Genomic DNA, 18,163 nt, shown 5'->3' on the forward strand with positions numbered 1-18,163 from the left:
GCTTGGACCCAGGCTGACTGGAGCCCATTGAACTTGGAGCCAACTCCTAACCACAAACCACACAGCCCAAGTCAACACTACAGCCGGGGTTGGCACTGCTCCAGGTTCTGAGGATTCCAGCTGAATAGGGAGTAGGAAGAAAAATCGACCATCGATCAGAAATCCAAATAGGAGCAAAATCAGACAGAACGATTTTCTGAGTGGGGGAGCTGGAAAAATGTTTATCGGAATCAGAAGCAGATTCAAGTTTAATATCACGGACATATGTTGTGAAATTTGTCATTTTGCAGCAGCAATACAGCGCAATACGCTATATATTACAAGCGCAAAATACTATATATTACAAGAAATCAATATTTTAAAAATCAAATAAGTAGCAGAAATAGTGAGGTAGCGTTTATGGTCTCAATCTGATGGTGGACAGGAGGAAGCTGTTCCTAAAATGTTGAGTATGTGTCTTCAGACTCCTCTCTGCGGAGGAAGGGCAGGCTCTCTCTGTCACGGGAGTCACTGGCACTGACTCAAGCCAGGAGCTGCTCACTACGTGACCAGGAGTGGAGGAACGGTAGACTCCCATGCAGAGACGGAGTTAACATAGTCTCGGAGGAGTGAATGAGCAACGCCGCGAGACGATTCTTTTTCTCCAACACAATGACTCTGCTCAGGCACTGAACGAGAACCAACATAAATACAGGAAACGTCTGCCAGTCAAAATTAACATGACCAGATTAAAATGAGCAATTAAGGTAGCAATTAGATGTTCCAAAACCATAGAAACTCAACACTCTATGGCAAGCGATGGAGGCTGCAGGGCTCATGACACCTCCCTGGTGGCAGTAATATGAAGAGGGCATGTCCTGGGTGATAGGGGTCCTTAATGATGGATGCCACCTTTTTGAGGCATCAAATTTGGAAGCTGTCCTCAAGGGTGTAGAGACTCGTGCCCATGATGGAGCCAGCAGAGTTTACAACCTTCTGCAGCTTTTTTCTGATCCTGTGCTGTGGCCTCTCCATGACTGACGGTGATGCAGCCTATTGGAATGCTCTCCACAGTACGCGTGTGCATATTTGGCAGTCTTTGATGTCATATCAAATCCCCTCTAACTCCAAGTCACATGCCTTCTTTGTAAATGCATCAACAAGTTGGGTCCAGGATAGATTCTCAGCGATGTTGACCCTTCCCCAGGAAATTGAAACTGCTGACCCCTTGGTGAGAACTGGCATGCAATGTGAAATGGTCCCTCAAAATTGGGCAGGGAAAATGGACATTGGGCAGGGAGAATGGTCATTGGGCAGGGAAAATGGACATTGGGCAGGGAGAATGGTCATTGGGCAGGGAAAATGGTCATTGGGCAGGGAGAATGGACATTGGGCAGGGGGAATGGACATTGACAGGGAAAATGGACATTGGGCAGGGAGAATGGTCATTGGGCAGGGAAAATGGACATTGACAGGGAAAATGGACATTGGGCAGGGAGAATGGTCATTGGGCAGGGAAAATGGTCATTGGGCAGGGAGAATGGACATTGGGCAGGGAGAATGGTCATTGGGCAGGGAGAATGGACATTGGGCAGGGAGAATGGTCATTGGGCAGGGAGAATGGACATTGGGCAGGGAGAATGGTCATTGGGCAAGGAAAATGGACATTGACAGGGAAAATGGACATTGGGCAGGGAGAATGGTCATTGGGCAGGGAAAATGGTCATTGGGCAGGGAGAATGGACATTGGGCAGGGAGAATGGTCAATGGGCGGGGAGAATGGACATTGGGCAGGGAGAATGGTCATTGGGCAGGGAGAATGGACATTGGGCAGGGGGAATGGACATTGACAGGGAAAATGGTCATTGGGCAGGGGGAATGGACATTGACAGGGAGAATGGTCATTGGGCAGGGGGAATGGACATTGACAAGGAAAATGGACATTGGGCAGGGAGAATGGTCATTGGGCAGGGAGAATGGACATTGGGCAGGGGGAATGGACATTGACAGGGAAAATGGACATTGGCCAGGGAGAATGGTCATTGGGCAGGGAGAATGGACATTGACAGGGAAAATGGACATTGGGCAGGGAAAATGGACATTGGGCAGGGAGAATGGTCATTGGGCAGGGAGAATGGACATTGGGCAGGGAGAATGGACATTGGGCAGGGAGAATGGTCATTGGGCAGGGGGAATGGACATTGACAGGGAAAATGGACATTGGGCAGGGAAAATGGACATTGGGCAGGGAGAATGGTCATTGGGCAGGGAGAACGGACATTGGGCAGGAAGAATGGACATTGGGCAGGGAGAATGGACATTGGGAAGGGAGAATGGTCATTGGGCAGGGAGAATGGTCATTGACATGGGGAATGGACATTGACAGGCGGAATGGACATTGGGCAGGAGAATGGACATTGGGCAGGGAGAATGGTCATTGGGCAGGGAGAATGGACATTGGGCAGGGATAATGGTCATTGGGCAGGGAGAATGGACATTGGGCAGGGATAATGGTCATTGGGCAGGGAGAATGGACATTGGCAAGGAAAATCGTCATTGGGCAGGGAGAATGGACATTGGGCAGGGAGAATGGTCACTGGGCAGGGAGAATGGTCATTGACAGGGAAGATGGACATTGGGCAGGGAGAATGGTCATTGGGCAGGGAGAATGGTCATTGGGCAGGGGGAATGGACATTGACAGGGAAAATGGACATTGGGCAGGGAAAATGGACATTGACAGGGAGAATGGACATTGGGCAGGGAGAATGGACATTGGGCAGGGAGAATGGTCATTGGGCAGGGAGAATGGACATTGGGCAGGGAGAATGGTCATTGGGCAGGGAGAATGGTCATTGGGCAGGGAGAATGGACATTGGGCAGGGAGAATGGTCATTGACAGGAAAAATGGACATTGGGCAGGGAAAATGGACATTGGGCAGGGAGAATGGTCATTGGGCAGGGAGAATGGACATTGGGCAGGGAGAATGGTCATTGGGCAGGGAGAATGGACATTGGGCAGGGAGAATGGTCATTGGGCAGGGAGAATGGTCATTGGGCAGGGAGAATGGACATTGGGCAGGGAGAATGGTCATTGGGCAGGGAGAATGGACATTAGGCAGAGAGAATGGTCATTGGGCAGGGAGAATGGTCACTGGGCAGGGAGAATGGTCATTGACAGGAAAAATGGACATTGGGCAGGGAGAATGGTCATTGGGCAGGGAGAATGGTCATTGGGCAGGGAGAATGGATATTGGGCAGGGAGAATGGATATTGGGCATGGGGAATGGATATTGACAGGGACAATGGACATTGGGCAGGGACAATGGACATTGGGCAGGGAGAATGGTCACTGGGCAGGGAGAATGGTCACTGGGCAGGGAGAATGGTCATTGACGGGGGAATGGACATTGACAGGGGGAATGGACATTGGGCAGGAGAATGGACATTGGGCAGGGAGAATGGACATTGGGCAGAGAATGGTCATTGGGCAGGGGGAATGGATATTGGGCAGGGAGAATGGATATTGGGCAGGGAGAATGGTCATTGGGCAGGGAGAATGGATATTGGGCAGGGAGAATGGTCATTGGGCAGGGAGAATGGACATTGGGCAGGGAGAATGGACATTGGGCAGGGAGAATGGTCACTGGGCAGGGAGAATGGTCATTGATGGGGGAATGGACATTGACAGGGGGAATGGACATTGACGGGGGGAATGGACATTGGGCAGGGAGAATGGTCACTGGGCAGGGAGAATGGTCATTGACGGGGGAATGGACATTGACGGGGGGAATGGACATTGACGGGGGGAATGGACATTGACGGGGAGAATGGTCACTGGGCAGGGAGAATGGTCATTGACGGGGGAATGGACATTGACAGGGGGAATGGACATTGACAGGGGGAATGGACATTGGGCAGGAGAATGGACTGGGCAGGGAGAATGGTCATTGGGCAGGGAGAATGGACATTGGGCAGGGAGAATGGTCATTGGGCAGGGAGAATGGATATTGGGCAGGGAGAATGGATATTGGGCATGGGGAATGGATATTGACAGGGAGAATGGTCATTGGGCAGGGAAAATGGTCATTGGGCAGGGAGAATGGACATTGGGCAGGGAGAATGGTCATTGGGCAGGGAGAATGGACATTGGGCAGGGGGAATGGACATTGGGCAGGGGAGAATGGTCACTGGGCAGGGAGAATGGTCATTGACGGGGGGAATGGACATTGACAGGGGGAATGGACATTGACAGGGGGAATGGACATTGACGGGGAGAATGGTCACTGGGCAGGGAGAATGGTCATTGATGGGGGAATGGACATTGACGGGGGAATGGACATTGACAGGGGAATGGTCATTGACGGGGGAATGGACATTGACGGGGGAATGGACATTGGGCAGGGAGAATGGACATTGGGCAGGGAGAATGGTCACTGGGCAGGGAGAATGGTCATTGACGGGGGAATGGACATTGATGGGGAGAATGGTCGCTGGGCAGGGAGAATGGTCATTGACGGGGGAATGGTCATTGACGGGGGGAATGGACATTGACGGGGAGAATGGTCACTGGGCAGGGAGAATGGACATTGACGGGGGGAATGGACATTGACAGGGGGAATGGACGTTGACGGGGGAATGGACATTGACGGGGGGAATGGACATTGGGCAGGGAGAATGGACCTTAGTGAGAATGGATGTTGGTCAGTGAGGATGGACATTGGGCAGGGTGTCTGGGCACTGGGGAGGGAGAATGGATAGACAAGCCAATCCCATCTGACAAAAGGGAGAAATGGGGATCTGATAGAAGGGAGTGAGGGGAAGAGGGGGATCTGACAGAGCAGAGTGAGGGGAGGAGGGGGATCTGAGTGGGAAGTGAGGGGGATCTGAGAGGGGAGTGAGGGGAGGAGGGAGATCTGAGAGGAGAGTGAGGGGAGGAGGGGGATCTGACAGAGGGGAGAGAGGGGAGGAGGGAAGGAGGGGAGGAGGGGATCTGGCAGAAGGGAGGGAGGAGGGGAGTGAGGGGAGGAGGGGCATGGGGAAGAGGGGGATCTGGCAGAAGGGAGTGAGTGAGGAGGGGAGTGATGGAGGAGGGAAGGAGAGGAGGGGGATCTGACAGAGGGGAGTGAGGGAGTGAGGGGAGGTGGGGATCTGGCAAAAGGGAGTGAGTGAGGAGGGGAGTGAGGGGAGGAGGGGGATGTGACAGAGGGGAGTGAGTGGAGGAGGGGAGTGGGGAAGAGGGGGATCTGGCAGAAGGGAGTGAGTGAGGAGGGGAGTGAGGGGAGGAGGGAAGGAGAGGAGGGGGATCTGACAGAGGAGAGTGAGGGAGTGAGGGGAGGTGGGGATCTGGCAAAAGGGAGTGAGTGAGGAGGGGAGTGAGGGGAGGAGGGGGATGTGACAGAGGGGAGTGAGTGGAGGAGGGGAGTGGGGAAGAGGGGGATCTGGCAGAAGGGAGTGAGTGAGGAGGGGAGTGAGGGGAGGAGGGAAGGAGAGGAGGGGGATCTGACAGAGGAGAGTGAGGGAGTGAGGGGAGGTGGGGATCTGGCAGAAGGGAGTGAGTGAGGAGGGGAGTGAGGGGAGGAGGGGGATCTGACAGAGGGGAGTGAGGGGAGGTGGGGGATCTGACAGAGGGGAGTGAGGGGAGGAGGGGGGATCTGACGGGAGTGAGGGGAGGAGGGGGATCTGACAGAGGGGAGTGAGGGGAGGTGGGGCATCTGACAGAGGGGAGTGAGGGAGTGAGGGGAGGAGGGGGATCTGACAGAGGGGAGTGAGGGAAGTAGGGGAGGTGGGGATCTGGCAAAAGGGAGTGAGTGAGGAGGGGAGTGAGGGGAGGAGGGGGATCTGACAGGGGAGTGAGGGGAGGAGGGGGATCTGACAGAGGGGAGTGAGGGGAGGTGGGGCATCTGACAGAGGGGGAGTGAGGGAGTGAGGGGAGGAGGGGGATCTGACAGAGGGGAGTGAGGGAAGTAGGGGAGGTGGGGATCTGGCAAAAGGGAGTGAGTGAGGAGGGGAGTGAGGGGAGGAGGGAAGGAGAGGAGGGGGATCTGACAGAGGGGAGTGAGGGAGTGAGGGGAGGTGGGGATCTGGCAGAAGGGAGTGAGTGAGGAGGGGAGTGAGGGGAGGAGGGGGATCTGACAGAGGGGAGTGAGGGGAGGAGGGGGATCTGACAGAGGGGAGTGAGGGGAGGTGGGGGATCTGAAAGAGCAGAGTGAGGGGAGGAGGAGGTTCTGAGAGGGGAGTGAGGGGAGGAGGGGATCTAACAGTGGGGAGTGAGGGAAGGAGGGGAATGAGGGGGAGGAGGGGATCTGGCAGAAGGGAGTGAGGGAGGGAGGAGGGGAGTGAGGGGAGGAGGGGCGTGGGGAAGAGGGGGATCTGGCAGAAGGGAGTAAGTGAGGAGGGGAGTGATGGAGGAGGGAAGGAGAGGAGGGGGATCTGACAGAGGGGAATGAGGGAGTGAGGGGAGGTGGGGATCTGGCAAAAGGGAGTGAGTGAGGAGGGGAGTGAGGGGAGGAGGGGGATGTGACAGAGGGGAGTGAGGGGAGGAGGGGAGTGGGGAAGAGGGGGATCTGGCAGAAGGGAGTGAGTGAGGAGGGGAGTGAAGGGAGGAGGGAAGGAGAGGAGGGGGATCTGACAGAGGGGAGTGAGGGAGTGAGGGGAGGTGGGGATCTGGCAGAAGGGAGTGAGTGAGGAGGGGAGTGAGGGGAGGAGGGGGGATCTGACAGAGGGGAGTGAGGGGAGGAGGGGGGATCTGACAGAGGGGAGAGAGGGGAGGTGGGGGATCTGACAGAGGGGAGTGAGGGAGTGAGGGGAGGAGGGGGATCTGACAGAGGGGAGTAAGGGGAGGTGGGGATCTGACAGAGGGGAGTGAGGGGAGGTGGGGGATCTGACAGAGGGAAGTGAGGGGGAGGAGGGGGATCTGACAGAGGGGAGTGAGGGAGTGAGGGGAGGAGGGGGATCTGACAGAGGGGAGTGAGGGGAGGGGGATCTGACAGAGGGGGGAGAGAGGGGAGGTGGGGGATCTGACAGAGGGGAGTGAGGGAGTGAGGGGAGGAGGGGGATCTGACAGAGGGGAGTAAGGGGGAGGTGGGGATCTGACAGAGGGGAGTGAGGGGAGGTGGGGGATCTGACAGAGGGAAGTGAGGGGAGGAGGGGGATCTGACAGAGGGGAGTGAGGGAGTGAGGGGAGGAGGGGGGATCTGACAGAGGGGAGTGAGGGGAGGTGGGGGATCTGACAGGGGAGTGAGGGGAGGGGTGGGGGGGGGGATCTGACAGGGGAGTGAGGGGAGGTGGGGGATTTGACAGAGGGGAGTGAGGGGAGGTGGGGGATCTGACAGAGGAGAGTGAGGGGAGGAGGGGGATCTGACAGAGGGGAGTGAGGGGAGGTGGGGGATCTGACAGAGGGGTGTGAGGGAGTGAGGGGAGGTGGGGGGATCTGACAGAGGAGAGTGAGGGGAGGAGGGGGGATCTGACAGAGGGGAGTGAGGGGGAGGAGGGGGATCTGACAGAGGGGAGTGAGGGGAGGTGGGGGATCTGACAGAGGGGAGTGAGGGAGTGAGGGGAGGAGGGGGATCTGACAGAGGGGAGTGAGGGGAGGTGGGGGATCTGACAGAGGGGAGTGAGGGGAGGTGGGGGATCTGACAGAGGGGAGTGAGGGAGTGAGGGGAGGAGGGGGATCTGACAGAGGGGAGTGAGGGAGGGTGGGGGATCTGACAGAGGGGAGTGAGGGGCGGAGGGGGATCTGACAGAGGGGAGTGAGGGGAGGAGGGGGATCTGGCAGAGGGGAGTGAGGGAGGTGGGGGGATCTGACAGAGGGGAGTGAGGGGAGGAGGGGAGTGTGGAAGAGGGGATCTGGCAGAAGGGAGTGAGTTGAGGAGGGGGAGTGAGGGGAGGAGGGGATCTGACAGAGGGGAGTGAGGGGAGGTGGGGGATCTGACAGAGGGGAGTGAGGGGAGGAGGGAGTGGGGAAGACGGGGATCTGGCAGAAGGGAGTGAGTGAGGAGGGAGAGTGAGGGAGGAGGGAAGGGGAGGAGGGGGATCTGACAGAGGTGAGTGAGGGAGTGAGGGGAGGTGGGGATCTGGCAGAAGGGAGTGAGTGAGGAGGGGAGTGAGGGGAGGAGGGGGATCTGACAGAGGGGAGTGAGGGAGGAGGGGGATCTGACAGAGGGGAGTGAGGGGAGGTGGGGGGATCTGACAGAGGGGAGTGAGGGGAGGAGGGGGATCTGACAGAGGGGAGTGAGGGGAGGTGGGGGATCTGATAGAGGGGAGTGAGGGAGTGAGGGGAGGAGGGGGATCTGAGAGGGGAGTGAGGGAGTGAGGGGAGGGAGGGGGATCTGACTGAGGGGAGGTGGGGGATCTGACAGAGGGGAGTGAGGGGAGGAGGGGAGTGGGGGAAGAGGGGGATCTGGCAGAAGGGCGTGAGTGAGGAGGGGAGTGAGGGGAGGTGGGGGATCTGACAGAGGGGAGTGAGGGGAGGAGGGGAGTGGGGAAGAGGGGGATCTGGCAGAAGGGAGTGAGTGAGGAGGGGAGTGAGGGGAGGTGGGGGATCTGACAGAGGGGAGTGAGGGAGTGAGGGGAGGTGGGGGGATCTGACAGAGGGGAGTGAGGGGAGGAGGGGATCTGACAGAGGGGAGTGAGGGGAGGTGGGGGATCTGACAGAGGGGTGAGTGAGGGAGTGAGGGGAGGTGGGGGATCTGACAGAGGGGAGTGAGGGGAGGTGGGGGATCTGACAGAGGGGAGTGAGGGGAGGAGGGGGATCTGACAGAAGGGAGTGAGGGGAGGAGGGAAGGGGGAGGAGGGGGATCTGACAGAGGTGAGTGAGGGAGTGAGGGGAGGTGGGGATCTGGCAGAAGGGAGTGAGTGAGGAGGGGAGTGAGGGGAGGAGGGGGATCTGACAGAGGGGAGTGAGGGGAGGAGGGGGATCTGACAGAGGGGAGTGAGGGGAGGACGGGGGATCTGACTGAGGGGAGTGAGGGGAGGTGGGGGATCTGATAGAGGGGAGTGAGGAGAGTGAGGGGAGGAGGGGGATCTGAGAGGGGAGTGAGGGAGTGAGGGGAGGAGGGATCTGACTGAGGGGAGGTGGGGGATCTGACAGAGGGGAGTGAGGGGAGGAGGGGAGTGGGGATGAGGGGGATCTGGCAGAAGGGAGTGAGTGAGGAGGGGAGTGAGGGGAGGAGGGAAGGGGAGGAGGGGGATCTGACAGAGGTGAGTGAGGGAGTGAGGGAGGTGGGGATCTGGCAGAAGGGAGTGAGTGAGGAGGGGAGTGAGGGGAGGAGGGGGATCTGACAGAGGGGAGTGAGGGAGGTGGGGGATCTGATAGAGGGGAGTGAGGGAGTGAGGGGAGGAGGGGGATCTGACAGAGGGGAGTGAGGGAGTGAGGGGAGAGGGGGATCTGACAGAGGGGAGTGAGGGGAGGAGGGGGATCTGACAGAGGGGAGTGAGGGGAGGTGGGGGATCTGATAGAGGGGAGTGAGGGAGTGAGGGGAGGAGGGGGATCTGACAGGGGAGTGAGGGAGTGAGGGGAGGAGGGGATCTGACAGAGGGGAGTGAGGGGAGGAGGGGGATCTGACAGAGGGGAGTGAGGGGAGGAGGGGAGTGGGGAAGACGGGGATCTGCAGAAGGGAGTGAGTGAGGAGGGGAGTGAGGGGAGGAGGGAAGGGGAGGAGGGGGATCTGACAGAGGTGAGTGAGGGAGTGAGGGGAGGTGGGGATCTGGCAGAAGGGAGTGAGTGAGGAGGGGCGTGAGGGGAGGAGGGGGATCTGACAGAGGGGAGTGAGGGGAGGTGGGGGATCTGACAGAGGGGAGTGAGGGAGGAGGGGGATCTGACAGAGGGGAGTGAGGGGAGGAGGGGGATCTGGCAGAGGGGAGTGAGGGGAGGTGGGGGATCTGACAGAGGGGGAGTGAGGGGGAGGAGGGGAGTGGGGAAGACGGGGATCTGGCAGAAGGGAGTGAGTGAGGAGGGGAGTGAGGGGAGGAGGGGAAGGGGAGGAGGGGGATCTGGACAGAGGTGAGTGAGGGAGTGAGGGGAGGTGGGGATCTGGCAGAAGGGAGTGAGTGAGGAGGGGAGTGAGGGGAGGAGGGGGATCTGACAGAGGGGAGTGAGGGAGTGAGGGGAGGAGGGGATCTGACAGAGGGGAGTGAGGGGAGTTGGGGGATCTGACAGAGGGGAGGTGAAGGAGTGAGGGGAGGTGGGGGATCTGACAGAGGGGGAGTGAGGGGAGGAGGGGGATCTGACAGAGGGGAGTGAGGGGAGGTGGAGGATCTGACCAGAGGGGAGTGAGGGGAGAAGAGGGATGTGCGATCTGTCCTTAGAAGATTCTCAACCTTGTCCTCTCTCCTGCCTCGTTCCCTGCTCTTGGTTGTATAAAGATTTCAGTTAGCATCTTGCTTCTGAAACCCATCGGCCCTGCTGTTGCATCAGTCATTGACAGTAGCTTGTCCCGAGTCCTCTGTCCTGGGCTAGTTTTTTCACTTTGTCGGCAGGTGTAACCCATCTTCAAAGGTCTTTCCTTTCCCTTAGCTCCTGCCGGCATTTCTGTTGCTTTGGGATTTTACAAGATGGGATTGTTAGCCTCATTTCACAGCCCAGGCTTGGGACCGTCCTTGGCAGAGTTCAATTCTTTTTAAAATAAATTCTTAAAACACCTCAGAATATAGAGGCATGCATTTGGAACAGAGATGAGGAGGAATTGCTTCAGCAGAAAGTGGTGAATCTGTGAATTTATTGCCACAGACTGCTGAGGAGGCCGAGTCATTGGAGATTGATAGTTCATGATTAGTCAGAGCGTTAACGGTTATGGAGAGAAAGCTGGAGAATGGGGTTAAGAGGGATAATAAATCAGCCATGATGGAATGGTGGATCAGACTCGATGGGCCGAATGGCCTGATTGGTCTCCCATGCCTCATGGTCCCCAAACAGGCCGCCGTTGTGTTGGGCTGAGTCCAGCTCTCAATTTGGAGTCAGACACTGTGACTCGGTGACAGAATTCACACCATCCTAGGAGTGTCTGATAACCTGCTTTCTGTTTTGTCCAGTGAACACGGAAACGGAATCGGCAGTCGTGAATGTTACGTACGGGACCAAGGACCAAGCCAGGCAGTGAGTATCACAGCACGGGGGTGGGGGCTGTCCGTTGTGCCTGTCGCTTGTTGTGTTGCGCACTCCTTTTTTACAGGATGTGACCAAGAGAAGTGCAGAAGGTAGGAGTGAGCCCCTTCCTGAACTGCATGGCCCTCGGTTTCGTTGGGTGGGTACAAATCGATATGTAGATGATCCCCCCACCTTCTTTCAAAGGACGTAGAACAGTACAGCTCAGGAACAGGCCCTTCGGCCCACAATGTTGTGCTGAACCAATTAAATTAGTCATCAGATGGCCAACTAAACTATCTCCTCTGCCTCTACAACATCTCTATCCCTCCATTTTCCTCGCTCAGATTTTAAAAATATAAGGCATCGAGTCCGAGGGCAGAGGATGAACCAGTTTTCAGCTCACGACTCAGTGAGGTTTTACTTCAGCACTGAACTGACTGGGCAGCTGCGGGCCTGCAGCCATCGGCACTCCCTCAGCACTGAACTGACTGGGCAGCTGCGGCCTGCAGCCATCGGCACTCCCTCAGCACTGAACTGACTGGGCAGCTGCGGCCTGCAGCCATCGGCACTCCCTCAGCACTGAACTGACTGGGCAGCTGCGGCCTGCAGCATCGGCACTCCCTCAGCACTGAACTGACCTGGGCAGCTGCGGCCTGCAGCCATCGGCACTCCCCTCAGCACTGAACTGACTGGGCAGCTGCGGCCTGCAGCCATCGGCACTCCCTCAGCACTGAACTGACTGGGCAGCTGCGGCCTGCAGCCATCGGCACTCCCTCAGCACTGAACTGACTCCACTGCTGTGGACTCACTTTCGAGGAATGTACAGTTTATTTGTTTCCTGTTTTTATTCTTGCACAATTTGTTATTTTTTGTCGCACGTTGGACATTTGACACTCTCTGTGGTTTGGGGTTTTTTTGTGAATTAAATTGTGTTTCTTTGTTTTATGGCTGTTGTCATACGGGGACAGGAGACTGGACCCAAGCGCAGAACGCAGGCACTGAAGTATTAGAGGCAGGACGGGAACAATTAAACGATAGACAAGACGTGGAGACCATGGTGTGCGTGAGGGACGTGACGTTCAAGGTGATTCTGGGGTTCCGAGAGAGTCTTAGAATTCAGGCAAGCAGGAGGATCCCGGAGTTCAGGCAAGGAGGATCCCGAAGTTCACTGGGCGGGCCACATAACTCCTGGGCAGGGCCCGACCTCCCAGGCAGGAACACGGGGGCCTGTGCAGGTCGCGGGGCATCTGGGTAGGTTGCAGGGCACAACCTGTCACCAGCGAGGGATGGAAAGGGGTAGTGTCCCCCGCCAGGCAATGGCAGTCTGGCCAGGCTTACCCAACGGAGGCAAGGGATAGGAAGGAAACTAGGTCCAGGGTGACTGCCAGATTTACTCAAAGAACTCATCTTTAATGAGGGGAACTCCAAGCCAGGACAACCGAGGAACAGGATAGGCAGGACGACCCCCCAACTCCACTCAGTCCCCAGAGCCCCCTATATACACCGCCAGCCGATGGGCATCAGGTACGCCTCCTTGAGCCCCAACAAGCCACGGTGATCCACAGGTGTGACTAATTGGGCTCAAGGGCGAATGGAGGGACGGCCACAAGACCCGGAGTCCGGAGTCCGCAGACCAGATCAAGACCCGGAATGTGGGCTCTGGACCGGACCATAACAGGCTGCAAGAAGATGAATCTCAAGGTTGTACAGTATTTGGTACAGCGTAGGAACACGCCATTCGGCCACAATGTTGTGCTGAACCAGCAAAAAAGTAAATCAAAAATACCCAAACGCTAATCCCTGCTACCTACACCATGTCCATATCCCTCCATCTCCCTCACATCCATGTGCCTCTCCAAACTTCTCTTAAGAGCAAATAAATTTGCCTCTACCACCAGGCAGCGCATTCCAGGCATGCACCACTCTGAGTGAAAAACTTACCCCTCACATCCCCCTTAAACCTACCCCTCTCACCTTCAATGTATGCCCTCTGGTATTAGACATTTCAGCCCTGGGAAACAGATACTCCCTGGCTACTCTGTCGATGTCTTTCATAACCTCGGTCAGATCTCCACTGAGCTTCTGTGGCTCCAGAGAAAACAGCCAAAGTTTGTCCAGCCTCTCATAAAGCACGTGCCCTCGAAACCACACAGCACTGTGCAAAAGTCTTAAGCACATGTAAAAGAATTCTGTAAAGTGAAGATGCTTTCAAAAGTAATGTCATGAAAAGATTGCAGTTTAAGAAGGAGCTACTGAAGACTGGTGACAACTTACTGGTGGTCCCCAAAGCAAGAATACAACTAAATACTTTATTAATAATAATTTTTCTATAAAAATTGTGGTAAGCAATCACTGTGGACAATGCAAATGTGAAGCTGACTTGTGGGTCGAAGCTTCTGGGTGTGAGTTAGTGTCGGAGAGGGGTCGAGGCATATTCGAGACGGAGTCGGCAATGGAAATTGGAGGAAACTGGGGGTGAGGTTTGATTGATCTAAACGCCGGGCCAATTTGGAAAGGTCAGGAACGGGCCAGAGCCTGGTGGCGGGGTCCAGGCCCAGAGGGTATTGAAGCAACAGGACCCTGGGTCCTAGAGCGAGGAACAACCTGATGTTTGGACAATTTAAATACTGGAGACAAAGGATGGGCCAGTTCTGCTCGCTGCTCTATGATGTTTACTCTGCTCTTTTCTGCACTGATTCAGAGCCTGTGGGCCTGCTCCAGGCTCCGCGATGCTTACTCAGCTGTGTGATGAATTGAGGCTGAGGCTGTGGGCCTGGTCCGGTTGGTCCAGGTTTTGTATCTGGGGACTCACTTTCATTCTAAGCGCTGGTTGCTTACTTTTATTGTTTGCACAATTTGATATTTTTCTTTCTCTCTGCACATGGGGTGGTTGTCAAGTATCTTTACGGGTTCTTTTGGGTTTCTTTGTTTTGTGGCTGCCTGTAAGGAGATGAATCTGAAGGTTGTATAATGTATACAAACCTTACAATAAATGTACTTTGAACTTTGATCAAAAGATTTTCTATAAAGAGCGGTAAACACCAAAAAACTAAATCAAATCAATCTTTGGTGTGACCACCCTTGACTTTTAAAACTGCATCAATTCTCTTAGGCTGGTAGGTTGTTCCGAGCATCTTGGAGAATTTGCCACAGCTCTTCTGCAGACTCTGGCTGTCTCGCTTGCGATCTGGGCTCTGTGGAGGCCCTACCATCTGAAACCATATAAAAAATCTAAGACTTTTGCACAGTGCTGTACTGTGAACTTTGAAGTAAACCTTCCCTACCTCTTTTCCTAGGATTAACATCCATCCTCTATGAAAACAGGGATACAGACTGGGATTAAATTAAATTTAGCAAATCCTTTCCTGTTGGGCCTAACAGGCAGGCCTATGAGCTAAAATGCTGGAATCGCTCAGCAGGTGAAGCAGCATCTGGAAGAAGAACCAGTTAACCTTTCTTTGTTGATGGTGTTACGATACGGCAACAATGAATATAGAATTGAGACAGGTTTTTTATAAACAAATAAAACATTTATTTAAAACTCAGCTCAACAACAAATGAAAAGTAAACAAATGACTAACTTAACCAAAAGTTAACTGCTATACAGCAACTCAAACAGTTCTTAAAGTGGTAAATGCAAACACAGTTCTTAAAAGTGGTAAATGCAAAAGTCCAAATGTTTTACACAGTAAATTAGGAGAGACTTTCCTGAAGTAATGAATTCCTCAATGACGTGACGTTACTGCTGATCCCAGCCGAAATATGCCTTACCTGAAGGATTTGCGACGAAGGAAATACAAAACCCCATTTCCAGAAAAGTTGGGAGATTTTCCAAAATGGAATAAAAACCAAAATCTGTGATACGTTAATTCACGTGAACCTTTATTTAACTGACAAAAGTACAAAGAAAAGATTTTCAATAGTTTTACTGACCAACTTAATTGTATTTTGTAAATATACACAAATTTAGAATTTGATGGCTGCAACACACTCAACAAAAGTTGGGACAGAGGCATGTTTACCATTGTGTTACATCACCTTTCCTTTTAATAACACTTTTTAATCGTTTTGGAACTGAGGATACTAATTGTAGTAGATTTGCAATTGGAAATTTTGTCCATTCTTGCTTGCTATAAGACTTCAGCTGCTCAACAGACCGTGGTCTCCGTTGTCTGATTCTCCTCTTCATGATGCACCATACATTTTCAATAGGAGATAGATCTGGACTGGCAGCAGGCCAGTCAAGCACACGCACTCTGTGTCTACAAAGCCACGCTGGTGTAGCCCGTGCAGAATGTGGTCTGGCATTGTCCCGCTGAAATAAGCATGGACGTCCCGGGAAGAGACGTCACCTTGATGGCAACATGTCTCTCTAAAATCCTAATATTCACCTCAGAGTCAATGGTACCTTCACATACATGCAACTCACCCATGCCGTGGGCGCTGATGCACCCCCATACCATCACAGATGCTGGCTTTTGCACCTTTTGCTGATAACAATCAGGATGGTCGTTTTCATCTTTGGCACGGAGAACTCGACGCCCGTTTTTTCCGAAAACTAGCTGAAATGTGGACTCATCTGACCACAGCACACGGTTCCACAGTCTTTTGGTCCATCTGAGATGAGCTCGGGCCCAGAGAACTCGCCGGCATTTCTGCATAGAGTTGATGTGTGGCTTCCTCCTTGCGTAATACAGTTTCAGGTTGCATTTCTGGATGCAGCGACGGACTGTGTTAAGTGACAATGGTTTTCCGAAGTACTCCCGAGCCCAGGTGGCTATAATTGTCACAGTATCATGACGGTTTCTTAGGCAGTGCCTCCTGAGGGCTCGAAGATCACGCACATTCAACAGTGGTTTCCGACCTTGCCCTTTACGCACTGAGATGTCTCTGAATTCTCTGAATCTTTTCACAATATTATGTACTCTAGATGTTGAAAGACCTAAATTCTCTGCAGTCTTGTGTTGGGAAATGTTCCTTTTGAACTGACTAACAATTCTCTCACGAATTTTGGCACAAAGGGGTGAGCCACGACCCATCCTTGCTTGCAAAGACTGAGCCTTTGATAAACGCTACTTTTATACCCAGTCATGATACCTCACCTGCTGCCAATTAGCCTGCGTAATGTGGAGTCTTCCAAACCGGTGTTACTTGAATATTCTGTGCACTTTTCAATCTTATTCTAACTGTCCCAGCTTTTGTTGAGTGTGTTGCAGCCATCAAATTCTAAATTTGTGTATATTTACAAAATACAATTAAGTTGGTCAGTAAAACTATTGAAAATCTTTTCTTTGTACTTTTTTCAGTTAAATAAAGGTTCACGTGAATTAACGTATCACAGAATTTTGTTTTTATTGCATTTTGGAAAATATCCCAACTTTTCTGGAAATGGGGTTTGTAGAACGGCTTAAAGGGACTGACCTTTCCTTGGCGAAACGCTGCATCCAGTTCTTTCTGCTTTCACGATGCAGGAGCTATCTCAGATGCAGGATACTAATTCCTTGAACGAAGATTAAATAAGGTTGATCCTGTTTTACCGCTGATGACACCAAGTTTACTCGATCCTTCGGGTTTTCCATACTTTGTTAAGTTCTTCACTCTCCGACTGAATTGCAAAGGTAGAAACCGAATCACAACTGGCAGTGTTTGGTGAAACTGCCGGCAATAACCTTCGAGGCTTAAGATAGAAAGTAAAACTCCACTTTAAAACAAAACTGCGTCATGAGACGAAAAGCAGCACAACGGAGTAACTGACGAATTAAACCACAAACTAACCTGTGTCACAGGAAGTCTTTCCCCTTTTATACCTGTTGAAACAGGCCATCACATGACCTCTCACTGGTGGGAAATTACATCAGTCCACCATCACAAGACCATTACATCATACTCAATTACATCATGGTCATGTGACAGTATTGTGACAAGATACCCATGGGGTATGTAACAATGGTCAGTTTGGATGTGGTGAAACAGACTGTGCCTGGTCAGCACTGTTTTCATTGAAGAGTGCAGGTTCGTAGACGACACGGTTAGTGTTCCTATTACAGTACCAGTGACTCACTGCTGTCTGTAAAGAGCTTGTACATTCTCCCCGTGAGCGAGTAGATTTCCTCCAGGAGACCTGGTACCCTCCCACCTTCCGAAGACGTACAGGTTAGAGTTAGTTACACAAAATATTCTGCAGACGCTGGAAATCCAGAGTAACACTCACTAAATGCCAGAGTAACTCAGCAGTTCAGGCAGCAGGGACTGAGACCCTTCATAAGACTGAGTTCATAAGTTGAGGGCATGCTATTTTGGTATTGGATGTGTGCCGACACTTGTGTGCTTCCCCCATCACATGCTTGTACGGTGTTGGTGCGTTTCACTGTTCGTTTTGATGTGTATATGGCAAATAAAGCTAATCTTTAATCCTTATCTTTAAGCAGCAGCATGACTGGTTTCTGAACCTTCCTCTCTCCCCTCAGAGCCATATCCAAACTGAACGGCCACCAGTTGGATTCTTACAGCCTGACCGTCACCTACATCCCAGACGAGCAGGGCCAGGAAGTGGGCCGCAGAGGCTTCAGCGGCAGGGGGCATCCTCAGCAAGGCTCAGCCAGCACCATGAAGCAGCAGTTCGACATTCCCCTGCGGATTCTTGTCCCCACCCAGTTTGTGGGAGCCATCATTGGGAAGGAAGGAGCCACCATTCGAAACATCACGAAACAGACACAGTCCAAGTAAGACTTCAGTACCTTCAGAATCAGAATCAGCTTTATGAAAGACAGAAAAATACACTGCGAGACCTAGAAAGTTATTATGTCTCAATTATAAATACATTAAAACATAAATAGTGCCAAACTAGCTAGGTAGTGTTCATGGGTTCATCGATTATTCAGAATTCAGATGACGGAGGAGAAGAAACTGTTTCTAAAGCATTGAGTGTGGGTCTTCTTCCTGAAGGTAGAATTGAGAAGGGGGATGGGCCATAAGACCTTAAGACTCAGGAGCAAAATTAGACCATTTGGCAAATTGAGTCTGCTCCACCATTCAATCGTGGCTAATTTATTCTCCTTCTCAACCCGATTCTCTTGTCTTCTCCCTGTAACATTTGACGC

General features: G+C 53.2%; 1 protein-coding gene across 1 annotated transcript in view; it reads left to right on the top strand.

Moving 5' to 3' along the window:
• LOC140741509 (insulin-like growth factor 2 mRNA-binding protein 3) overlaps positions 1-18,163 on the top strand; it is a 161,261-nt gene that overhangs the window by 135,575 nt on the left and 7,523 nt on the right. Inside the window, exons 5-6 of the mRNA XM_073071796.1 lie at positions 11,009-11,072; positions 17,531-17,785. Of these exons, the coding sequence (XP_072927897.1) occupies positions 11,009-11,072; positions 17,531-17,785 (319 nt within the window). The remainder of the gene's footprint in view (positions 1-11,008; positions 11,073-17,530; positions 17,786-18,163) is intronic.

The sequence above is a fragment of the Hemitrygon akajei genome, chromosome 18 (assembly GCF_048418815.1).
Source record: "Hemitrygon akajei chromosome 18, sHemAka1.3, whole genome shotgun sequence".
NCBI lineage: Eukaryota > Metazoa > Chordata > Chondrichthyes > Myliobatiformes > Dasyatidae > Hemitrygon > Hemitrygon akajei.